The 26260-nt window shown below is 47.0% G+C and overlaps 1 protein-coding gene across 3 annotated transcripts in view; it reads right to left on the bottom strand.

Annotated features, from left to right (window-relative positions):
* NHSL2 (NHS like 2) overlaps positions 1 to 3277 on the bottom strand; it is a 540965-nt gene extending 537688 nt beyond the window's left edge. For all 3 annotated transcript variants that reach the window (XM_029607539.1, XM_029607541.1, XM_029607540.1), the window contains exon 1: positions 2586 to 3277. In XM_029607539.1, coding sequence (XP_029463399.1) covers positions 2586 to 2862 — 277 coding nt within the window. In that variant the 5' untranslated portion in view covers positions 2863 to 3277. The remainder of the gene's footprint in view (positions 1 to 2585) is intronic.
* Between the last annotated feature and the right edge of the window lie 22983 nt (positions 3278 to 26260).

The raw sequence follows: 26260 nt of genomic DNA, 5'->3' as shown, positions 1-26260 counted from the left end.
AACATTGCTTCCTCTGAATGGTCTATTGTACTCTGCAGGAGCGTGGAGTCTGCAGTCATGTCTAGTGTTGAGTTCAGCCTTTCACCTGTCCTATACATGCATTTTATTGTGGTCATCTGTGCATTGTCCTCTTTATTTTGTATCTGGCTGTACACCTCTAAAGGGGGAGGGGGGGGGATTTGGGAATCACATTCATATATACTGGCGTTTACTGTTCGCTGGTTCCTTCACAATTTTTATGTACTTGTTCGCATTGCTTTCTGTTAGTAAATTGTGTCTAGGATGTATGATATTGCCAATAAAAATTTAAATATCAAAAAAAAAATAACTGACAGCCATGATGCCCACCTGTTTCTTCAAAGAATAAGGAGATGAAAAAGGATACGCAAATAAAGGGTTAGGACATCCACTGCATAGTGTTTTCCCTTTTTCTGATTTGTACTGTGTACTTAACCATAACTTTTCGGGGCAAAAACCTTTGGCACTACTTGCGTAAGTAAGGAAGTCCAGTGTGCCCAGTTAATCTGCTAGGAAAAAATTGGAATGGCTCAAAACTGCTACATAATGAGGAAATTAACCTCTCTCCCATGTCTGTGTTTGAAACCCACTAAGCAACTCTGCCAAGATCACAGGACCCGCCACAAAACACGCCTGCTCTACATAAGAGCAGCATTACTCAGTCTCTTGCACATCTTAATGTTGTAAATATTGCAAACATGGCAAAATGCCCTAGTCTTACAGCCAAACAGGCAGGATGGCCTGAAGATTTCCAAAAACAGCAGTCTGGATGCTCAACCTTCCAGTTTTGAATTTCCTGATGGTGTTTTATATTTTGCTCCCTGATGTGGAAACAGCATCATGTAAGCTATCTGGCGACCTTGCGCGATGAGTACAACTTTCCAAACCCTCCCCACATCAGTGCAAAGTCTGCAGACACTTTTACCCGTGGACTTTGCAGCAGGTTTCAGCGTACAAGCATGCCTCCCCCTTAAGAACTGCCCGCAGAGACTTCCACCTGCACATTCATTTCTTCCCCCAACCTAAAAATGCCCTTGGAACTGTTAACTTTCCAACCAACCCCCCCACCCCCACCCCCGGTAAAGATATTTGCACTGTTGATCCCTACATGTACCAAGGGGGAAGGTGAGCAGTTTCCATACAGGCAATTTACCCACATAAATAGCTTTTGAAAAGTTACCCTAGCAGGGAGAGGCCGAGCCAGTCCTGGTTTTACATCATTGCCATCTATGGACTTGGCGTTCCAATTTATTTAAGTAAAGCCGGGCTATACATAAACCAGGACTGACTCTGCCTGACCCTTATGGACACAGCACCATCTGGTCATCCTATCATAGTATCAGTAAATAAAAAGATTTGAATCACACTTTTGCTACAATAAAAGAATGATCCATAGGAAGCAACGCCCCAAGATGCTTGCTGGGATGATCTAAAAAATTCTTGGGGATTGACAACAACATAACAGGTCTGGAAAATCATCTTAGTACAGATTCTTGAAGACACGCAAGACTATTTTAAATTGGACTCGCTTGTCCTATATATTGACCCAGTGCATTTCATGCAAAATAGGTGTTACATAATCAAGCTCCTTTTCTTCTCATTATCAGCTTTGCATCTCTTCTAGGACCCACAATACACACTGTAGATGCTGTGATAAGAGAAAACAAATACTGGTGCTCTAAAGTTCTAAACTATTTTCTACCCCTGCCAGTACTTCTTCTGGAGCATTACTAGTCTGCGTTTTTTAAACAGATAATCTCAATTGCTTTAGCAGGATAACAAAGTGCTTTATTAAAGCACCTGTTGCAACAATGTAACCACAGAAAGAAATGTTAAAAAAAAAAAGTTGCTATATGCTAGCAATTTCTGAATAATTTAACAGCTCTGCAAAGAAAACGTTTCACACCTGTAGCACGTAAAAACCTAATATAATCCTCACGGGGGCTGAGGCACCTTCAAACAGTCAAAGCAGCACATTAAAAATAAACTTTGAAAATCAAATATATGACCCAGAGAAAGAAACTAACATATAAAAGGAATGAAACGTGCTGCGGAAAAACAAAGAAAGAGAAAGTTGAACACAAGAGATGATAGAAATAGTATCATCATAACAATGAAAGTAGATGTAGAAAAAAATCATTTAAAGAAAGATCACAAGAGGAAAATGAAGAAAAACAAATAAAGAACGGAAAAGGAAAAAAGAGAATCGAAAACAGAAAAGAAAAATTGGAAAAGAAACAGAATGAAAAAAATGATTGAAAAAAATAGAGCACGAAAAAGTAGAACAAGTAAAAACAAGAGTAGAAAGAAAACAGAGAAAAAAAATGAAGACAGAAAAAAGTGAAAGTACAGAGAAAGAAGATAAAACAGAACTGGCTCGACTAGACCAGAGCTGAATAAAGTGGAATGAGCAGAGCTAAAAAAAAAAAAAAAGAGCAGCAGAGAAATAGACCAGGGATAGGAAAGCGCTGGCACAGAACAGGACGGTACAGGTGTGGGACAGGAAGGAGGAGGGAGTGCGGCAGTGCGCCGAGAGCCCGGGCGAGTGACCCCCCCTCCCCCCTTACCTTGCTCGGTGCGTCCAGGCTGCTGGGGGCCCCGGCGCCCGGCCAGCAGCGCGCACAGGCGGCTCATCCGCTGCTCCAGGCGGCGCGCGCGGCAGCGCAGGGCGAGCAGGTGCTCCTCCAGCTCGCCCAGCATGGCCAGCGAGTGGCCGCACAGCTCGGCGAGCTGCCGCAGCAGGCTGACCGCCGCCAGGCCGCACACGTCGCCCAGCTCCCGCACGGGCGCGGCCGGCCGCAGCCACAGCCGCCCGGGCACCACCGTCCGCTTGTAGAAGGGCATCGCGCCCCGCCGCGGCTACCAAAAGCCTCCCTCCCTCCGCAGGGGCTCCGGCATCCACGCCCGGCGTCTGTCTCGGCGGGATCGGGAGGACTCAGGCACTTGACTAAGTTTCTTTTGGTTTCGCTGTTCGTCAGTTCTCCGTCCACGGTGGGGGTGGGGGGAGCCCTGTCAGCCTCCTCCAGCTGGAAGAGTTCCGCTGATTCCCTGAGCTAAAAACCCCAAATACTTTCTGTCCCTTGTTTTGATGTCAAGGCGCGTTCCGTTTAAAAGGCTGGCAGGAAGGAGGAGGAGGCAGGGAGCGCCAGGCGCGATATTTTCTTGATGGAAATTTAGTGTCAAGGAAGTCAATGAAGAGAATTAGCTATTAATTAATTTATTTTTTTCCCGGGCTAGGACTTTATGATGCTGAGCTGTTCTGTAATACGGGGGGGGGGAGGAGGGACGGGAAGAAGGATCCCCAGGGCGCTTGATCTGGATTCGTTTCGCGCGCACACATGTGGAAGGAGGCGCGGTTAGAGCAAGATTTGGCGAGGAAGCCACTTGGACCTTCCCTCTGGGTCGCAGCGCTTGCCCTGCTGCTGACTCAGTCTCTTTAGTGCCTGTTTTCCTAACTGCGCAGAGAGAGAGAAATCTGTATGTTATTAAGCTGTATTGTTTTCCTATGTGTGCACACAAAACATTGAAGAAGCCAGAACGAAAGTTTTTGGGAGGGCACATGGTTGGTGGGCATTGTGGCCAGCCCTGCCCCCCATCCTATGGGGATCTTCACAGCAGTGGCTCCGAAACCTTTCCATTTCTGGCAGCACTCGGTCTCCTCGCGTCACTGTCTTCCTGCTCTGACTCTGCTATTTCTCACTCCCCCTTTGTGGTTAACAGGCAACTTATTTTATATAACTAGGAAGGAACTATGCTGAAGTGTAATTATGTAAATAGGCTTCCACCCAGCCCGGGCATTCCTGAACTGAGAAGGGGGTGGAAATAAATAATTACCTGCCCAAGGTAAGTGAAGATATGAATGGCCTCAAACAGGTCTAGTCCAAGGGCAGTGGTGTTTCCATTCAAGTTATCCTCCTTAAAGGCACAGGGGATCATGGACTGCCAGTAACTTCAGTGCCTCCAGACCCTCTTATCTCCTGCCCCTATAAAGGACTGACTCAGATGGGACATGCTGCTGCTGCTAGTGGAGCATAGGTGGTGACCCTCCTCCAAAGGACACCAATGGATTCACCTCTGACAAGTAGAGTAAACAAAATAATAAAATAACACATCCAGCAGGGCACCTTTACCAGGGTTTCAAATTTACAGGGAAAAATTAAAATATATTCTAGCACTTATTAAATGCCCTAACATGCACAAAAAAATGCATTTCACTTATTAAATGCAGATTTGTGAGGCAAGACTTCCCTTGGGTGAATCCATGCTGGCTGTGTCCCATTAAATCATGTCTATCTATATGTTCTGTGATTTTATTCTTTATAATAGTTTCCATAATTTTTCCCGGCATTGAAGTTAGACTCACCGGTCTATAGTTTCCTGGATCACCTCTGGAGCTCTTTTTATATATCAGGGTTACATTGGCTACCTTCCAGTTTTCAGGTTCATTGGATGATTTTAATGATAAGTTGCAAATTAATTGTCTGAAATTTCATTTTTTAGTTCTTTCAGAACCCTGGGATGTATATCATCTGGTCCAGTTGATTTGCTACTCTTCATTTTGTCCTACTACATTCTGGCCTACTACATCTTCAAAGTTCACCATGGTGTGGGTCAGCATCTGAATTGTCACCTTTGAAACATCTCCAGAACGGGTATCTCTCCAAAATCATCCTCAGTAAACCCTGAAGCAAAGAATTTATTTAATCTTTCCACAATGGCCTTATCTTCCCTAAGTTCCCCTTTAACCCCTCAATCATCCGACCAACCGACTCCTTCGCAGGATTCCTTCTTCGGATATACTTTAATACGTTTTTATTATGAGTTTTTGCTTCTATGGCCAACTTCTTTACAAATTCTCTTTTAGCTTGTCTTATCAATGTTTTACATTTAACTTACCTCTCTCACCAAATCCTGTGCTCCTGTTATGCTCAGGCTTGTGAACCTTTGGGCCGACGGGAGGATGGTGTACCTTAGGAGGAAGATCCGTAGGGTCTCCCGTCGGGTGGCGAGGCTGAACAGAAGATGTGACCAGCTGACCCTCGGCACTGAAGACTGAAGTGACCGTGGAGGCAGACGAAGAGTCGTGACGACAAGGAGAGGAACTGTGTCTTCGCCACTGGAAGCCCGCGGTCCCCCCAGGAGGAGCCCGTAGGGACCCGGACCACTGGGACTTAGGTGGACCTTTGAGAGGTCAAGGAGTCGAGAGTTCGGTGCAAGGGCTAACTGGAGCTTCACCCCTGGAAGCCCGCAGTCCCACCGGGAGGAGCCCGTAGGAGCCTGGGCCACAGGGACTTAGGTGGGCCCTTGGAAATGATGGTCCAGAAGAAGTCCAAGGTCAAGTGCCAGAGGGTCGTTGCTTACCAGTCCGATATCACACACCAAGGGATCGCCGCTTGCCAGTCCGAAGTCAAACGCCAGGAATCACCACTTGTCAGTCCGAAGTCACACGCCAGGAATCACCGCTTGCCAGTCCGAAGTCACACGCCAGGAATCACTGCTTGCCAATCTGAAGTCAGGAACCAGGAACAGCAAGACGAGACAGGAACCAGGAACAAGGATCCAAAACACAAGGATCCAAAACACCGAAGCAAGCAGACTTAGACAGCGCTAGAGGACATTGACAAGTCGAGGAATGGGCAGAGGAAGCCTCCCTATAAACTTCCTCTACTCTGGCCCATTGAAAAAGCTGAGAATAGTTAAGGGGCCTGGCCTCTTTAAATCTAGGAAGGAGGCACGGCCTCGCGCCTAAAGATGGTGGTGGCCATCTTGGATTTCCTCCGCGGAGGAAAAGACTGCCGGACGCCGCGAGGGAGCAGCAGGGACGGCTCCCCACCCGGCGGCCATCTCGGGGGCCCGTGCCAGAGCGACGGGCACAGGGTCAGAGATTTCCCCTGAAGCTGCCGCGGCAGGTCGCCACCGCAGGCAAGGTAGAGGGCCGCGGTCGTGGACGTCCACGGCCACGGAACACAACAGCTACACTAAGAATTGGATCTAAAATAGCTCCCTCTTTCATCGGTTTGTGAACCAATTGCTCCATAAAACTATCATTTTTTCCATCCAGGAACTTTATCTCTGTAGCATGTCTTAATGTTACATTTACCCATTCAATATTGGGGTAATTGAAATCTCCCAATATTACTGCACTACTACTTTGGTTAGCTGCCCTAATTTCTCTTAGCATTTCATCATCCATCTCACTGTTTTAGCCATTTAAATGGTAGTATACTCCTATTGCTATATTCTTGTTGTTAAAGCTCGGTTGTTAAAGTGGGGAATTAGCAAACTGTTATTAGAGCTCAGTTGTTAAAGCTGAGAGATAGCAATCTGTTATTAACGGAGTTGCTGGAGATAGCAATCTGTTATTATTTGGAATAGTTGTGGGTGGATTCTTGGACCAGTGGCAGATGACCATGCCCTCAGTGGAGCTCCCGAGAGGGACCACTCGTCAGGCTTAGTGTAGGAGACAGGCACACACTAGTTCTTTTATTAGACAATATATTAAACCACCAGAGGTAGCAGTAGTGAGCTGGAAGCGCCCTGCTGGGCTGTAGTCCCTCAGGTACTGGAACAGCGATCCCAAGGTGGCTGAGCTTTAGAGAAACTAAGAAGGTGAGTAGGCAAGACTTGCAGAGTTCAGGAACAAGTCCTTGATGGTAATACACAATAGTCTCTTGAGGCAGCCCAGGAGTTGGTATGCATTAGGCCCTCGAGGAGCGAGTACCTGGTTCCAGGGAAAGCTCTGAGAGATAGATAGAACTCACTGATGTTATAAGCAACAAAGACTTCTTAGTAAGCAATATATTAAACCACCAAAGGTGGCAGTAGTGAGATGGAAGTGCCCGGCTGGGCTGTAGTCCCTCAGGTATTGGAACAGCGATCCCAAGGTGGCTGAGCTGAAGAGAAACTAAGAAAGTGAGTAGATAGGATATGCAGAGTTCTGGAACAAGTCCTTGGTGATAACACTCACACCATAGTCTCTTGAGGCAGCACAGGAGTTGGAATACAGTAGGCCCTCGAGGAGCGAGTACCTGGTCCCAGGGAAACCTCTGAGAGGTAGATGGAAACTCACTAATGTTGAAAGGAGCAATGACGTCTTATCAGAAGTGGTATTCAGGAGCTGATCCGGGACGTGGGCCCTCGGTTCCGGACTGTGACCTGAAAAGAAAAAGAGAGAGTGAGGCCCCCGAGGAGCGGGTACCTCTAGTGGAGTCCGAGGAGGCAGAGTAGCTAGGTTTGCGGAGAGCGAATCCCATCCGCAACGATACCCGGAGGTAGCGAATGCCCTTGCTAACTCGTTTTGTTAGTGAAAACTGAGACCTTAAATAACTGGACCTTTAAATATCTGGAGCTGATGACGTCATCTCAGGAGGACGCCCCTGAGGTTCGCTCCAACGCCGGTACATCAGTCGGGCTGTGCACGTGCCCTTAGGCATCTGGTCAACATGGCGGCTTGCAGCGTCAAGCCGGTCTGGGAATGCCGGAGGAGGACAGCCTAGAGACGCCGCAGCAGCTAGCCTTCCATTAACCCTGGAGGGAGTCGCCAACGAGGTAAGGTGGGCGGAGCAGAGATGTTGGACAGCGATGGACACAACAACTCTTCCCCAACACAAATAGGATTTGTATCCATAAAAATGTGAATGTGCATTTAGCCTCTTGAAGGATGCTTATCCTGTTTGACTCTATGCAATCTCAGACATAAAACGCCCCCCCCCCCCTCCCTGACCAAGTTGCTCCTCCCTATCATTGCGATATAATTTGTACCCTGGTATGGCACTATCCAATAGGTTTTTATCCTTCCACCATGCCTCTGAGATAACAATTAAGTCTATTTCATAATTCACTGCTATACACTCTAACTTTCCTATCTTACTTCTTAGACTTCTAGCATTGGCATATAGACATTTCAAACTGTGTTTTTTGTTTGTATTAACAGCCTGCTTTTCAGTTGCTAGGGATAATTTGGAATCTTTTAGCTCAGATGATTCTTTACTTATAGGCACATGGACTATTTTTGCTTTTATTGGAACCTCTCTGTTGAGATTTCCTAACTCTCCTGCTTCATTAGTATCCTTTGAAGATACCTCCCTCCGAACCATGCACTGCTGAGCGACTGTCGGCTTTCTCCTTTATTCTAGTTTAAAAGCTGCTCTATCTCCTTTTTAAAGGTTAGCACCAGCAGCCTGGTGCCAGCCTCCCCCTTAGAAAGACTCCCCCTTCCCCAAAAGGTTCCCCAATTCCTTACAAAACTGAATCCCTCTTCCTTGCACCATCGTCTCATCCACGCATTGAGACTCCGGAGCTCTGCCTGGTTCTGGGGACCTGCACGTGGAACAGGGAGCATTTCAGACCCTGGAGGTTCTGGATGTCAGCCTACAATGGGGAGGGAATCGTGGTCATTGCTCAAGGCTGACACCTAGTGGCTGGATTCAAGGTTCTTGATTACAGTTTACCAGAAGGAGCCCTGGGGCATAGCCTCTTGTCACCACAAGGGCTAGATTTAGAGATATTGGGGAGATATAAAATATGGGGGGGAAACTTAATGCCAGATCCCATCCTTTGTTCTAATTGAGCTTGAAGTTGAAAGAAGCAGGCACGGCTCAGATTTAAGATTTTGGCACCCACAGGCAGAGGTCTATGGCAGTGCTCCTTTGAAGTTGTTCTGATAGATGGCACTAAAGCAAGCAGAAGCAGCCTCTTCTTTGGCTTGGCTATTTGGACCGTCGGAATTTGGTGCCCTAGGCAGTTGCCCTTCTTGCCTATGCCAAATCCAGGCTTGGTAGCAGGAGGAATTTGCCAGGTCAAAAAAAAAATAAATGGGCAGCTCAGCAGAGTGGGGATACACTTCACTGCACAGTGCTGTTCTGTACCTTGCAACTGCTGGCAAATCCTGGCGGATGCTTGGCAAAACTGGGGTGCATCACTTTGTTTAAGTGCAGAAATGGCAAAGGTTTTTCTTCTTTCTTTCTTTCTTTTTTTTTTTTTTGCAATTCATTTCCCTGCCCATGACACAGTATTGTTCTGATCACTATCAGAGGAATGTGTGATATCTTAAAAAGGGGGGCGGGTGGGAGCCACAGCTGGAAGCTCGTGAGTTATTTTCACCGCTCAGATAATTGAGAGATGAACGCAACAAGTGCAACACAACTGCACTTTGGGTCTGACCTGAATCACGCCCTGCTATTCCAGGACTCTGACGCACCCACACATACACGTACACTCACCTCTGCCAATGGACCTACAATCTGACCTGACCTGCTCTTCTAATAGTGAGACCCACCTCTGCCAATGTTGTAGTCCAAACTTGCAGCGGCCTCTTTCTGTTTCCCCAAATTATGTTGCAGTTTTGTGGCATGACCACAGAACTCAGTTTGCATGGGTCCTTAGGCAGAGCAAGCTCTCACATCTAAACTCTGCTCAGGCCTCCAAAACGGAGAGGTTGAAGCACTCTTTGGGGGAGTGCCTCACCCCTGCCACATAACATCTGCAGGCTCGGGTTTGCACAGGAAGCATGTCTTATGTGCTTATTAGGGATGTGAATCGTTTTTTGACGATTTAAAATATCGTCCGATATATTTTAAATCGTCAAAAATCGTTAGAGGTGATATTTAATAGGAATTCCCCCGATTTATCGTCAAAAATCGTAAATTGGGGGAAGGGGGAGGGCGGGAAAACCGGCACACTAAAACAACCCTAAAACCCACCCCGACCCTTTAAAATAAATCCCCCACCCTCCCGAACCCCCCCCCCCCCCAAAATGCCTTAAATTACCTGGGGTCCAGTGGGGGGGTCCCGGTGTGATCTTTTACTCTCGGGCCTCCGGTGCGTTGTAGAAATGGCGCTCCCGGACCCCCGCTGGACCCCCAGGGACTTTTGGCCAAAAGTCCCTGGGGGTCCAGCGGGGGTCCGGGAGCGATCTCCTACGCTCCTGATGTCATTTTGCCGTACAAAATGACGCCGGCCATATGGCCGGCGCCATTTTGTACGGCAAAACGATTCGAGTGCAGGAGGTCGCTCCCGGACCCCCGCTGGACTTTTGGCTTGTGGGGGTCAGGAGACCCCCAAGCTGGCCAAAAGTCCCTGGGGGTCCAGCGGGGGTCCGGGAGCGATCTCCTACACTCCTGATGTCGGGGGACAAAAAACAAAATGGCGCCGGCGCTACCTTTGCCCTGTCATATGACAGGGCAAAGGTAGCGCCGGCGCCAGGGACTTTTGGCCAGCTTGGGGGGGACCCCCCCCAAGCTGGGCAAAATCCCCGGGGGTCCAGCGGGGGTCCGGGAGCGATCTCCTACGCTCCTGACGTTGTTTTGCCGTACAAAATGGCGCCGGCCATACGCTGTATGGCCGGCGCCATTTTGTACAGCAAAACGATTCGAGTGCAGGAGGTCGCTCCCGGACCCCCGCTGGACTTTTGGCAAGTCTTGTGGGGGTCAGGAGCCCCCCCAAGCTGGCCAAAAGTCCCTGGGGGTCCAGCGGGGGTCCGGGAGCGATCTCCTACGCTCCTGATGTCGGGGGACAAAAAACAAAATGGCGCCGGCGCTACCTTTCTACAACGCACCGGAGGCCCGAGAGTAAAAGATCACACTGGGACCCCCCCTGGACCCCAGGTAATTTAAGGCATTTGGGGGGGGGTTCGGGAGGGTGGGGGATTTATTTTAAAGGGTCGGGGTGGGTTTTAGGGATGTTTTAGTGTGCCGGTTTTCCCGCCCTCCCCCGATTTACGATTTACACGATATTTAAAAAAACCGCGACGATCCGATTCCCTCCCCCCCCCCAGCCGAAATCGATCGTTAAGACGATCGATCACACGATTCACATCTCTAGTGCTTATGTCTTTGGATATAACAGCATGCAGGGTAAGGAGAGTCTTGCAAAAACGAATGTGACTTAACTTTCATCTTTACAAAGTTGAAGTGTTTTGAGGGGTTTGCACACAAACAGGAGCAGGTCAGGGACAGCCTAGGAGAGTATTAAATGCAAGTGGACTCAAAATGAAAACATAGACTATGAGAGTAGATAAAGAGGCTTATGTACTAATAAGCGTTAACGGGTTTACTACATCCATGTATGATGCACAATAGCTTGCCTAACAGTTCCCCGACAGTAGCACTAGTGTGACCCTCACCCAAACAGTACACACAAAATAGGAGAGGGTCTGGCACCTGAGTGAGCCAAGCACTAATCTCTGGGTCTGGAGGCTGGGAGGGTGTGCAGGTGTCCTGAGCGGGTTAGGGCTCTCGCTCACTGAGAAACCTCACTATGACCCCTTCTGATTGCTACATTCTTACCTCACATCAAAAATTACCAGACAAATTAGGGCTCACGCCAAGATATATTCCAACCAAACCAAACTTTTCTTTTCTGGTATTTACCAGGAGTAAAAGGGTGAAACAGAGTTATAGAGAGTCACTGATTAGATCAGGGTACCTAGGCTTGGCTTGCACAACTAGGCTGCGGTAGTTACAAAGGATACACCAAAGATTGCAGATATATAGGTACATTCAAGGGGATCACGTGATGCACCGTTAGTAGGAAGACGTGGTGCAGCTTAGCTCCTTCGGCTCAAGTATCATTTACAATAATTTTGCCACCCCTCCATCTTGATAATTATCTTGAACATAGAAGGAAAATGTCCATGAAGTCCATACCAGCACTTTGGGAGGGAAAAAAAACTGGTAAACTGCAGCGAATGGTGCAAAAAACAGTGCCAGATAAAGACAGCCAGCTGGAGAAGACAGAATCAGAAGAAGAGTGTCCTGAATCGCCGAGCCTTCTAGACAACGATCGATCACCAGAAAATGTTTGATCACTTTTCTAAGAAACGTTCTGAAGATTTAACAGCTAAATTAGCAGTAATGTTAGAAAAATTGGCGACTCTGGTATCCTCCTTGCAGGAGAACACCGTCTGCATAACAGAGATGGCTGAGTGGGTAGTGGTCAGATTGGCTCTTACCCAGGCGTGATGCCCTAGAAAGAAAATATGCTACTTTGGCTGAAAAATTGGACAAACGCGAGAATCGGAGGTTGGCGAAAAAGCATCAGTGTGGTTGGCCTACATGAAGCAGCAGAGGGCAAAGATCCGGTATAATTCTTTTCAAAATGGCTGCTGGGAGTACTGGGAATGGAGCAGAAAAACAGCTTCATAAAAATGGAATGGGCCTATTGGGCCTTGGCAGCTCCACTGACACTGGGGGGACAGCCATGGGCAGTTACAACTCAGCAGCATAGGTATGTAGAGAAAGTGAGAATAATGGCCAAGGCAAGGATGCAGAGAGAAATTCTATATAATGAGAAGACAATTTATATTTTCCAAGATTTCTCTCAGAATGTTCAGAGGTGGTGTGCGGCTTTCCATGAGGTGAAGTGTGCATTAAAAGAAAGAGAGCTTCCCTATGTCATGTTGTATCCTGCTCATCTTAGAATAACTGCGGCGAAAAAGACATTTTCAAGATGGTAGAGGCAGTGAAGGAATTTCTCAATAAAGGCACACCAGAGAGTTCTGCTTGATGATTGCAATGTTTGCAGATGGACTGTATGTTTGATTGAGGTGGGTGGTATTGAGCTGGGCCAAGGCGATGAAGAACAAGAAACGGAAGCATGCTATAGTGGAGAATGACTCCCAGATCTATGGGGGGGAGTTGAAGAATTTAGCTATTTTTTCTATTTTTATGTTATTTTTTTGTGGGTCTTTAAATGCATCTGGCCTTATTTTGCTAAATGCTCAGCTCTGCAGTTTAGAAATCAGTACTGTGGGAGTACAGTTTTGCCCAGTGGTCCTGGAAATAGATAGCTTGCTTTACACCTGATGGGGAGTCGGGCCTCATAATTACAATGTGATGGGATTGGCCCTTGTTGCTCTCAGCAGTCCACGGGTTGCTCACCTCCCCAGCAGGGCATCTTTCACCGGCTCCCGGTGCAGCGCTGTTTCCCGGCGTCTTCACAGCATGTCGCCACACACCAGCGTAGCAGGACACCGCTGATAGCCCACCTGACAGGATGCCTCCGACATCTCCTGGCCCCGCTCCTTCTAGGGCCTGCACAACATTGGCTGTTTTAAGATCCCACGGCGGGAAAGAGCTGAAGGCACCTCTGGATGACATCACCACTCAGGACTATAAAAGGCCCCCGCTGACACTCCACTGATGCCTCAGCATCAGGTCCCCCTACTTGAGTAGTAGTGCGTATTGCTCCAGCATCTCGTCTCCTGTTCCATTTCTTGTCTTCAGTTCTTCAATCCTGCGTTCCTTCTCTTTAGTTCTTCAGTCCAGCATCCTTATCTTCTGTTCTTCAGTGTCTCCCTCATTACTGACCTACTCTTTCCCTTCAGATGGCTACCTAGCATTGACCTCTGGATATGCTTGACCACTGCCTGCCACCGACCACTGCATGTCCCTGGATACTCTAGACCGCCACCTGCCACTGACTCCTGCCTGCCACTGGATATACCTGATCCTCATCTTCTCCGATTCAGCTATCTCAATGGAGTTTTCTGCCAACAGCAGAGGCCTCCACCTAAGACCTGCCATCCCTGGCACTCAAAGGCTCAACCCGAGTGGAATGTGGGCTAGTAAAGGCGAAGCTTCAGCTGGCCCTCTGCTTTGTCCAGATCCGCCTGCCAACGGTGGGAACCTGCAGGGCTCCTTCCTGCTGGTTGTGTCAAACCTGCCTCGGCCCAAGGATCCACAAACACAAAATACCTCTCTGAAAAGGTGGCTAAATTCAAGGCCAGAACAGTTTTTTCCTGAAGTGAAGATATATATGAATGTTATGATCTTGTCAAAATTGAAGGAATATCATATTTGGCTCAACTGTTCTGGACTGTGTGGTCTGGCATTGGACATTTCCATTATTACTTTTTTATTATTACTTTTATGGGTTGGGTTTTGTTTTTTTTTTGCTTATGTATGATTTTTGTTTTGTCTTGAAGCTGTTTGTTTTTTTCTAGCTCCAAGTTTAAGTTGTGGATTGGAGTCTTAGTCTGGACCCTAAATTGAACAGATCAGGAAAATCTGAACAGCAGGTTGAATCTGCCGATGGCTTCCAGAACTTACTGCAGCTGCCTAGTCTTATAGATGTGTAGAGAGCCAGAAATCTGACTGGTAGGAACTATACCTATTTCTAGGGATGTGAATCGTTTTTGAACGATTAAAATTATCGTCAGATAATTTTAAAATTGTCCTAAATCGTCAGAGTGCACGATACAATACAAATGCCCCCGATTTATTGTCATAAATCGTCCTAAAATCGTTAAATAGGGCACGGGAATTATTTGGGGGAGGGCGGGAAAACCGGCACACCTAAACAACCCCTAAACCCACCCCGATTTTTTAAAACCAATTCCTTACCCTCCCCCACCCTCCTGAACCCCCCTAAAATGTTAAATTACCTGGTGGTCCAATGGGGGGGGGGGGGTCCCGGCGCGATCTCCCGCTCTCAGGCCATCGGCGCCATTTTGGCTGCCACTAATTAAAATGGCGCCAATGGCTCGATAAAAAAAAAACCCACCCGACCCTTTAAAACGACCCCCCACCCTCCCGACCCCCCCAAAATCTTTTAACATTACCTGGTGGTCCAGGGGGGCCTCGGGGGACGATTTCCCGTTCCCAGGCATCAGCTGCGCTAAAATGAAATGGCGCCGATGTCCCTTTGCCCTTACCATGTGACAGGGTATCCATGCCATTGGCCGGCCCCTGTCACATGGTAGGAGCACTGGATGGCCGGCGCCATCTTTAAAGATGACGCCGGCCATCTTTACTCATCAGCCCCTATTATAGGCCATCTTTACTCATCGGCCCCTATTATAGGGGCTGAAATAACCTGGAGGCTTCTTCCCAAAGAATTCTAAGGTAATGTAAAAAATAGTAAAATTTCATCTGCAAAGGCTGCCAACTTTAAAGTATGCATTGCTGCCAAAATATCCTGAATGCCATTATCCTTATCTAATAAGAACATAAGATCTGCCACGCTGGGTCAGATCAAAGGTCCATCAAGCCCAGTATTTTGTCTTCAGCAGTAGCCAATCCAAGTCACAAGTACCTGGCAAGTACTCAAATAGTTCTGAGCATACATTCTAAAAAGAGCAAAAATAGGGAGGAAGATAAAGGACATCCCTGTCTAGGACTCCTGGCAATTGTTATTTCAGCTGAGAATTCACTGTTAAACAAGATTAATGTTTTAGGGTTCTTATACAAAGCTTGCAATGCTTGTAAAAAGTAGCCATGAAAGCCAAAAATATGTACTACTTGTGACAGGGTATCCGTGCCATTGGCCGGCCCCTGTCACATGGTAGGAGCAATGGACGGCCGGTACAATCTTTAAAAATGGCGCGGACCATCCAGTGCTCCTACCATGTGACAGGAGCCAGCCAATGGCACAGATACCCTGTCACATGCTAAGGGCAAAGGGCCATCGGTGCCATTTTGTTTACTGGCAGCCGACGGCCTGAGAGCGGGAGAATGCTCCCGGGACCCCCACTGGGGGTCCCGGGAGCGGTCCGGAGGGTGGGGGGATACTAAAGAACTAATTTTAAAGGGTCGGACTGTGTTTTTGTGTTACTTTTAAGTGCCCTTTCTTCCTGCCCCCCCCACCCCATAACAATAAGAGAACCCACGAAATTAATTGTGGGGTTTCCTATCGCTATCGGGGACCCCCCGATATCTGACGCGAATGAAAATATCGTCCGATATTTTCAATCGTCAGATAAACGATTCACATCCCTAATAACATCAGATAATTAAATCCAACAAATGTTTAAAAATTTCACAGAAAGCAATAAAATATTTCAAAACAGTAGACATATCAAATAACATCCAATAATCAATACTAAAAAGAATTTTTAAAACTCCATATCTGTGAACTTTTAATTTCCAATCACCCTGAGATTGTCATGGGTTAGTGGTGGTGAGGGGAAGAGGGTGCACAAATTTTCTTCCCTCTCTCAAACATGCTCACACACACACACACTCTCTCTCTCACACACACACATGCTCACTTACAGGCACTCTTTCACATACTCCCCTTTCCTCCCATCTCCTTTCCTTCCCTTCCACTCACTTTCCTCCCTTGCCTTACCTCCTCACTCATTCACAGCCCCTTTCCCATACCTCCCTTTAGACTCCCTCTCTGCCACTATCAGCAGGATAACATCAGGAGCAGCCCACGGGTCTTCTTCTTGCTGGCAGGGAAAAGGAACCCAGCCAGCAAGTCATTTTTAGGTGTCACCACCGTGCGAGTAGTCTTCTTGCTGGCGGGGAGTGGGAACCCTGCCAGGATGTCATTTTTAAGTTCCGGTGCTGCAAGGGCGATCTTATTGGCGAGGATTTGGAACACCGCCAGCACATCATTTTCAGGCTCTGCCGCACAGGTCTTCCTGCCAGCTTTTCATCAATCACCGATTAGATGCAGAGTTGGAAAGGCAAAATAAGGTGACCGTTGCAGGAGTATTTGGGCGGGGGGGGGAGGGGCACCTTCCGCTGCCCCACCATTTTGTTGCCTGAAGCAACCGCATCACTCAGCCTCATTATACAACCGGCTCAGTCTAAAATGCTTGCAAAATTTTCCAATGTTTTACAGAAAAATCAATCCCTGCTATATTTGAAGACACATATCTCACAGTGCTGTTACTCATGGACCATGCTTAACATCAATTTAACAGTAAGAAGTATCACATACATAAGCATGATGTTTGAGGCCTTCCAACCTAGGCCCCTCACATCCTCTGACAGAACTGTTTGCATCAGGGCAGCATGAAACATTTTCAGTTGTTTTATACCATCCCTTCCCAAAAGCAATGCTCTGCTAACCTTCCCTTCCTTCCTTCTACCATTCCCCAGAAGGCCCTTCCCATTCCCTCAATACCCCCTCCCTTAATTAATAATTTTACCTACTCTGTCCCCTCATAACAGTCTCTCTTCTAGCATCTTTATTAGAGATCGCATCACCGTGTGAGCCAGTACCTCTCATCCACCCCCAAGTAAAAGACCAGATAGAGGCTCTCCGAGCAGACAACAAAAATAGCTTGACAATCAACAAAACCATATAAAATAATATTATGTTATTCATCACCTCATAGTTCGAGAGGCCATCACCTCTGTTACCTTGCTGCAGATGTTCTTATCATAGCACTTAAAAAAATAAATTTAAATAAATAAATAAAAGTCCGACACCAGACAAAAATCTGTTGAAGATTATCAGTCTACTGAACTAATTATAATAGAAAGTTGTACTAATTGTTATCACACAGTTCAGACTGATGCCACCTCCAGCTTCTCGCCTGAGATAAACTGTGCCGGAAATCTTGAGAAATCACGATATCAAACTTTATACAGATTTGCAGATTACCTTTTCGGATTATAAACAGAGACCAAAACTATATTGAAATTTCTGTAAAGATATCAGATCCTATATTATCAGTTCAAAATTAAGCTCACAAATTTCCATCAATCAATCTCTCAGACCAAAGTCAGCCAAGTAGAAAAAAAAAGCTGAATTAGACTCATGGTCTACCACTAAGGAGGCTAAAAAATTATTGTCTGTTTGTATAAGAAATTCTTTTGCAGCAGCTGCAGAGTCAAAAACATGAGTTTCACCTTAGCCAGATTTTGCAGGGTGAGGCGAATCTTCTTAAAAACAGCATAGTAAATACTACAGAGAATTCCTTATGTTCTGGAGGGATGCCCACTGAATAGTTCTGAAGGATGAGCACCTTCCATTCTGCATACAACAGTTCTTGATTTTTCCGACATGCCTGGAAAATTGTACTTTTATGTGTAAATTTCAAAATGTTTGCAACCACTATTCGTGAGTGTCTGGAATTCTCCTGCCAAGTTCCCATTGCCACGCGTTCTCTCCATCCTAAGACGCCCTAGATGCTCCAGCAGAGTCAGTTTTGAAGTAAGTCACCATACAAAAAATCCTGAAAGTTCACTTTCTGTCAGTAACTCAGGCAGGCCCACGAATTTTAAGTTATTTTGCCTCGAATGGATTTCCAGATCCTCCAGTTTTTCACCATAGGGTTTCACTGAGGCCTGAAATTCTCATATTTGTTTCTTCAACCTTCTACCCAAAATCCTCAAAATTTCAATTGACTTCATCAAGTTTCCCATGGATTTCTTGAAATTTCTCCACTAACACGTTTGCTACAGCCTCTGCAACATCTGATACCATAGATTCGCTGATCTGAATCTCAGAAGCACATCCTTGACTTTCCACCATTTTAGGACCAGAGGCCTTCAACTTTTCTTTGTCTTTCTCTTTTTTTCACACAGAAATAAAGGCTAACAAATAAAAATATATATATAAAAAAGAGAAGGTATCATCTTATATATATATATATATATATATCTATAGTAGATATATATGTAAGATGATACCTTCTCTTGTTTCACCATCTTTGTAGGCATAATCTTACCTTTGTTTCGCCACAAAGTTGTCCACATAAGATAGGCAAGTAATCTTTGATCTTCCTATGCTTCTGCTTCCTCAAACAATAACCGACTGCAAAGGAGCTGCAACCAGCAAGCTGTAAGGATCCTGACGTGAAAGCCACCATAGAGGAATTACATATCGGCAAGTCAGTAGTTTATTGTTTTCCTGGTGAATTGTGTCCATGTAAATTGTTCTAAATTGGTAAATCAACAGCAGACAAAAAACCAGACTAAATCAAAAGACACTGCTATAGCACTTTGATGCTACTTTGATGTAGCACTATTATAGCACTATTAAAGTTGTGAACTCTAGTTGGACCCCCTCCTGAAGATGTCATCTCTTGATGTAAAAGCTTTAGGGACTGGGCTTATTGAAACATAAGATTATGAAGAGAACAGCCTGCTTGCAGTTTGTCAAGCATGAAAAGTTACGTGTAAGGCTGGGAAACTTGTTTTTAAAAGGATGATGTTTGTATGTGTGTCAGTCCAATGGCATTAAATTCCACTCAGTGCTACCTGCTCCTAGAACAGGGCTCAGTCTTCCTAAACCTCACAGCCCCCTTTGTTTTCCTGTTCCTTCCTTTCCTCTCTTTGTTCCAGGAAGAAGAAAAATCTTGTATTGATATTGTAACCATTACAATATTCTGTACTGTTTGATTTAGACTGATTTTAATCTGCCTTGAAGCTATTCATGGTAAAAGGCGGAATGTCACATGTTTAGAAATAAATACATAAAACATCACAAGAAAACAGAATACTGTCATGAAATAATGGATACATTCAAGATGCATTTGGCCAAAATAAATGAATGAATGAATGAATGAATGAATGAATACATGTTACTGCACTGTGACCAAGTGTCTATTCATGTTCCCTTTCTCCATAAACGTGTCATTGGCTGGACTATGGTCTCCAGGACTAGCTGATAACAGGATAAATCATATTCACCAGTCAGGGTGGGGGGGGTTTTTCTTTTTCTTTTTGTGAATTCCCGTAGAGTTTTCAGCAGAGTTGCTTGCAGCGGTGTCCTCGGGAGTTCACTATGTACCTATAGAAGGCGCACATAACCTAAACAAGCTGCCTCTCTAAATTCCAGGTTTCCTGTGGCTGGTCTGTGCATTGCAGCTGGAGCATATCGGCACGCTTCTAAAGAATTGCAGGCTTCTAATAGCTTCCAATAGCCGGTTACCCTACAACCTGGGAAGAAGCAGAATTCCTGGTACATGCCAGCCCCCAAATTAAACGGAGATTACATGCAATTTATTTAAATAAAATGTACTTTGTTCCCTAGATGCACAGAGCTACACAGAGCTACACATTATATTATATTATATTATATTATATTATATTATATTATATATACTAGTGAACATCCACAAAACTTTGCAGAAACCTTTTCTCTCCAGGTCTCATCTACTACATACCAGCTCTCCATCTCCCCCTTGTGGTCAATCAGATCCCTTCCCAATCCTCCATCACGGTATCTCCCTCCTCTCATCCCCATGCCACACTTTTATCGCTCTTGCTCCCCCTTCTTCCCAAGCCCTCTATCTCCCCTTCTCTTACCTCCTTTCCTATTGCTCCATCCCCTTCTTTCTTACCCCTCCCCACCTGCGATTTGGCAGTGCAAACACTACAGAAAATTACAGTGCCTTCTCAGACCCCACCCCCCCCCCCCACCCCCGCAGCAGTCTGCCATCTATGAATGGGCCTAGCTGCTGGCACTCACCTGGCTGAAGACAGCTTGCACCTTCTCCTTCTGTCCTGGAGTTACTGCCCTCTCCAGCTACCTGCACTCACCCTTTGTACCAGCAGAACCAGGTTCCCTTGCAGGTCAGATGTCACAAAGTGATCCGACTGCCAGTGCTAATGCTCTGCTCATACATCCTTTTCCACAGTCAACACTCTAACAGCCGGTGCACAGGCCTTTCGGCTTTATTTGTTCAGTGGCATGATTTTATTACTTTTTTTTTCTTTTTTTTGAAAAGTACAAATTCTAAATTGATGTATCCTGTACTTTAAATAAGCACAAGAACCGTTTGTCTACCGCACAGGCAAAAACCCTAACACTGGGAAATAGCCACGCAAAATACATAAGTTCACTACCAGCATACAGACAAGTGGAAATCCACAATAAGTTGCGGTAATGTTTGGTTTTCTAATTGGCTGTGTAAGGATGTCCCCAAGTTGTCCTCTACTAATTGCATCGCTGTCTTCACAGACACAGAGTGGTGAGGTAGGGAAGAGGGTGCAGTGGTTATCAGACCCTCCCCAGCGGCAGATGTCTTGCAGGGAGAGCCGTGTCTGTAAAATTAAAGAGCCCCTTTAGCTCTCTGGCCTTACTTTCCCTCTTTTCTCTTTCAATTGCTATCGTTAGAACGTAACCAAGCCTCTAGGATTTTGGGAGTCTTGTTAAGATCCACGAGGATCCTGAGAATGAGAGGACCCGAGGTGATCGGTGAGGATGGTGGCATTACTCCCGTGCTCATTTCTCCTACACCGAAGATTACTTTGCCTTTTCTAAGCCCTGGTCCATGAGCCCTGGCCCAGCACCATCACTTCAATAACCAAAGTAGCTGTATTGGAGGAGTTATAGAAGAGGCAAAAAAATCCCCGAACAAAGGCTCAATTGGACCCCAGCTCTGGTTCCAATTGAACTGGAGTAGAAGCAGGGCTGGTGCAAGGGTATTAGGTTCCCTAAGCAAAGCTTATCCTTTGGTCGCCCCCCCCCCCCCCCCCCCACAGTCATGCCCACCGGTTGCACCCGCTTCCCCCTCCGCCCCCCACCCGCTCCCAACCCCGACTCCTACCTCATTAAAGAACATAAGAAATTGCCATGCTTGGTCAGACCAAGGGTCCATTAAGCCCAGCATCCTGTTTCTAACAGTGGCCAATCCAGGCTATTTCTATCACTATACTCTTACCCAACACACATGGGATTTCTACCCATATAGATTCTCCTGAGCATTTAGTCTCTGGTATTATCTTTATCCTGTTGGACTCTATACCCTCCCGGACATAAAGTGCCACACCCCCACAAAGTTGATCCTTTCTATTGTTGCAATATAATTTGTACCCTGATATAGCACTGTCCCATTGGTTATCCTCCTTCCACCAAGTCAATCTCATCATTTACTGCTATACACTCTAACTCTCCCATCTTACTTCTTAGACTTCTGGCATTGGGATACAGACATTTCAAAGTGTGATGTGACTCGGTTATTTACACTTTCGAATAATAGAAGGACTAGGGGGCATTCCATGAAGTTAGCATGTAGCACATTTAAGACTAATCAGAGAAAATTATTTTTCACTCAACGCACAATAAAGCTCTGGAATTTGTTGCCAGAGGATGTGGTTAGTGCAGTTAGTGTAGCTGGGTTCAAAAAAGGTTTGGATAAGTTCTTGCAGGAGAAGTCCAGTAACTGCTATTGATCAAATAGCCACTGCTATTAATTGCATCAGTAGCATGGGATCTTCTTAGTGCTTGGGTACTTGCCAGGTTCTTGTGACCTAGATTGGCCACTGTTGGAAACAGGATGCTGGGCTTGATGGACCCTTGGTCTGACCCAGCATGGCAATTTCTTATATTCTTATGTTCTTATGGTGTGCAGAGGAGCCCCTGAGAAAGTAAAATCTTAAGGGTTTGAAAACTGTCGGCTCGATCCAGTAAGGCCGCGGTAAAAACAGTGAGGTAGTGTCAGGCGCACCCTTCCTCCCCGCACGCACAGTTCTCTTCACTAACTCCCCGATACTCTCCTCTAATCGCATGCAAATGCATGCCGCGGCTGTGAAGCGTTAGGGAAGGGTTATGCCCGCGCAACCCATTTTACTGTATAGGCGCTGTAACAGCGCCTATACAGTAACCTGGGTGCGCTGGTACCTGTCATTTCAAATGACATTTGTCATTTCAAATGACATTTGAAATGACAGGCACCAGGAAGTGTAAAAAAGTTTAAAAAGTGTAAAAAACAAAAAACCTGTGTGTTATATAAAAAAATAAAACAATTTTAAATACCTGTCGGAGGGCCGTGGGTCCAGGCGGCCGGTGGGCGGCGGGCAGCCATCAGCGGCATCCGGTAGTCCCTTCTCCCTTCCTCCCTCCCTCCCCTGCCTGGATGAGCGCCAAAATCGCACGGGCGGGTCGGCAGCGGGGGGGGGGGCGGCAGCAGGATCCGGGAGCGGCGGGTAGGCAGCAGCGGGGTCTGGGGGGGCAGGGGCAGCGGCAGCGGGGGGGGGGCAGCAGCAGGGGGGCGGCAGCAGGATCCGGGAGCGGCGGGTAGGCAGCAGCGGGGTCCGGGGGTGGCAGCGAGATCCGGGGAGCCAGCAGCGGCAGCATGTTCGATCGCGCAGGCAGGTAGGTGGCAAAGTAAAGATGGCCGCCAGCACGGGAAAATCGTGCAATTGGCCGCTGAAGACGTGACATCACACCCCGTTACGCCAAACGTCGTGACGTCACGTCTTCAGCGGCCAATTGCACGATTTTCCCGTGCAGGCGGCCATCTTTACTTTGCCACCTACCTGCCTGCGCGATCGAACATGCTGCCGCTGCTGGCTCCCCGGATCTCGCTGCCACCCCCGGCCCCCGCTGCTGCCTACCCGCCACTCCCGGATCCTGCTGCCGCCCCCCCGCTGCCGCTGCCCCGGACCCCCCGGACCCCGCTGCTGCCTACCCGCCGCTCCCGGATCCTGCTGCCGCCCCCCCCCCCCCCCCCCCCCCCCGCTGCCGACCCGCCCGTGCGATTTTGGCGCTCATCCAGGCAGGGGAGGGAGGGAGGAAGGGAGAAGGGACTACCGGATGCCGCTGATGGCTGCCCGCCGCCCACCGGCCGCCTGGACCCACGGCCCTCCGACAGGTATTTAAAATTGTTTTATTTTTTTATATAACACACAAGTTTTTTGTTTTTTACACTTTTTACACTTACCATAGCAGGCCCGAGCCTTGCTACTTTTTCGTTTGTTTTTTTTTGCCCTGGTCCCGTCCGGTCTCCTGCAGCCCCGTCCGGTCCGGACGGGGCTGCAGGAGACCGGACGGGACCAGGGCGGGTAAGCAATGTTTTTACCCTACACTACACTACACTAACTCCTACTAGGGGGAGGCGGTAAACTAGCAGGTTAAGGCCGCGGCAGAACAGCGGGTTACGGAGGAGATAATATCAGCGCCCGTTACAGTATCGCAGGGGAATAGCTAATTCCTTCATTATACAGCTTTTTCGTTCATTTACATGCCGGGTGCGGAAAGGGTTATGCGTCTGTTTTCAGAAGCGATACGGACGCGTGAAACTGGACACTGTATCGCCGAACTGCCTTGCGCGCCCGAATTGTGCGCTACGAGCACGTTACAGACGGGCAATCCTCGAGCGGACGATACTGGATCGAGCTGTGTGTTATTTCCCCCTGTGCGGGAACCCCAGGACAGTCATAGGGACTTGCATGGTCCATACCCCTCCCCATGTGCCCCCCTACTCAGACCTAGAATGAGATCAGGCTACATCATTTTGTCCTTAACTATTATGTACCTCCTAAACCAGGTTTACATGTCCTGTGCAGACTTCAAATGGCTCGGTAATAATCAATTCTAATAGCTAAAGTACTGTTTTGCAGTGCATGGTAAGATTTATCTCTTACCTGAATGAGATAGGATCTCAGTGATGATGTACTGACTGAGTAACCATGTCCTCCAAGAGCATGAGCTGTTCCTGTATGAGTGACCCCCTCTCCTCTACCTTAGGCATGGTACCTGATCCAGTTGACCCTATCTCTCTCTCTGCATGTTTGAATTCTTCCACCTCCGTGGGTGCCTGCGCTATTTACAGCAGTCATAAGTTATCTTAAGATTTGCTGCTTTGTAGCTTTGTCAGTTATCTCTGCTGTGTTCCCCAAGTGAGCCAGCTTCATGTATAGAGATCTCCAGTTTGCTTGAAATAATGTTGGCTTTGTGGAGATTCCTGTTTTTGGTCAGCCACTTGCCAATAGCCTTTGAAGGCTCTGTATCTTTCTGGCCCAAAATCCTGAGGGTTAGCCAAAGTTCTGATGACTGTAAGCAATGAGATATTCTTCAGAAGCCGAGGTTCCTTCCAGCTGCTCTGTCTCTTGTTTGTGTCATGACTTAATGCCCTGGCACTTCCATTTTGCAGTAGGTAAAGGAGAGGGGTATCAATTAATCTGAATCCTATTTAGTCCTGAATGGTGTTAATTCTTTGAAAAGATGCAATTGATTTAGCCATGATCTGTGTACTGTGATTCTTAGTATAACTGCAGCATATTACATTCTATTTGGAGACCTTGTTCCTTTACTGTTGTTGTAACGCCAGTAGCTTTGTATTTCTATTGTAGATAGCCAGTGTTATGTTTGTAACCCCCTGAAGAAGCCATCATCTTCAGAGGCCTTAAGTTAGGTTATTTATGTTTATTTATTTTTATATACCGACATTCAATCTGAGATATCACATCAGTTTACATTCAGGTACTGTAGGCATTTCCCTATCCCCAGAGGGCTTACAATCTAAGTTTTTGTGCCTGAGGCAATGGAGGGTAAAGTGACTTTCCCAAGGTCACAAGGTGTGACAGTGGGACTCAAACTCTGGTCTCCTGGTTTGTAGCCCACTGCTCTAACCACTAAGCTATTCCTCCTCCCTATTTATTTATGTGCCAGCAAACACTGTGCTACTTTATGTACGTAACCCCACCCTGATGTGCAACCTTAGCATGGGGGAGGCCATAAACTAATTTGCAACTCTTTGGGGCAGGGACCCTGGCTAGCTCTCCAGCCTCCCTTCCTTCCCAGGGTGTAGGTTCTTTCGACTGGGGGAAGAAAAGAGTCCTCTCAGGGCCCAGTGTGGGATGACTAACTCTCCTCTCCTGACTCCCAGGGTGAGGTGATAATTAACGATACTTGTGGGTCTTGACAGCACCAAATAAGTCAATGGAGCCTCTAGGTTAGTGTCCAAATAAATCTTTACTATTGCAAATGGTTGTGTCATGGCACAATATGGATCCACAGCGGCAGTGAATTAGTTCTTTACACAATTCTGTGCTCAGGAATGTCCATTGCCAGCGCCAAGGGAAATGCTACCTTCCAGGGCATCGGAAAAATGAATGTCCTCAGGTGGTGCAGGGTATCCTTTAGATGGGTAGAACCACCCCTTCCGATTGGAAAGGATAACGTTACGGTCGCTACACAGAGAGGGATCATAGAAATACCGGATGGCTGACTCCAAGGATGTTAGAGGCTTTGTCTTTACTCACAGTTGGTTTCTAGATTATTTTGCTTCTGAGGCAACTCTTTCCTTTTGCCAGCTGTGATCCCTGATGGGAGGGATCCCTGAAACAGGACCTTTTGTACTTCAGGCAGGAAGACAGGGCAGTCAAAACTTCTTCCTGGATCTTGAACTCAATCTTTTAAAAAAACTGAAGATACCACCAGAGTGTATCCTTACAGCAGGTCACTAGCACCCCACTACCTTGTGGAGGGCTTGGAGGGTAGGTCTTCCCTAACCTGCACAGCCCCCCCAGACCCAGGGCTCCCCATTCGCTGGGCCCAAGAGCTGAACAGGCTCCAGTAAGGCTCCTACCACTGAAAAGGTTAAATTCCAAAAAATGTACCCCAAAAAATGTACCCAGAGGGACAACTCCAGATCAGCCAGGGAGTGGACTGGAAAGGAAAAAACCCTCCTGAACCTGGTAAGGACCACCAAACAGGCCTTGCTTGGCTCCTCTGACCGGGTCTGCAAACAACAAAAGCTAAACTCCTTTCTACCTCTGTACTGTGTGCTCACCAAAAGGGACGGCCTCCCGAGCTGTAGCGAGGGGACGGCCAT

Source organism: Rhinatrema bivittatum, chromosome 6 (assembly GCF_901001135.1).
Source record: "Rhinatrema bivittatum chromosome 6, aRhiBiv1.1, whole genome shotgun sequence".
In the NCBI taxonomy this organism is placed as follows: Eukaryota; Metazoa; Chordata; class Amphibia; order Gymnophiona; family Rhinatrematidae; genus Rhinatrema; species Rhinatrema bivittatum.
Note: the sequence above shows the minus strand (reverse complement) of the source record. Positions and strands in the feature narration are given on the sequence as shown.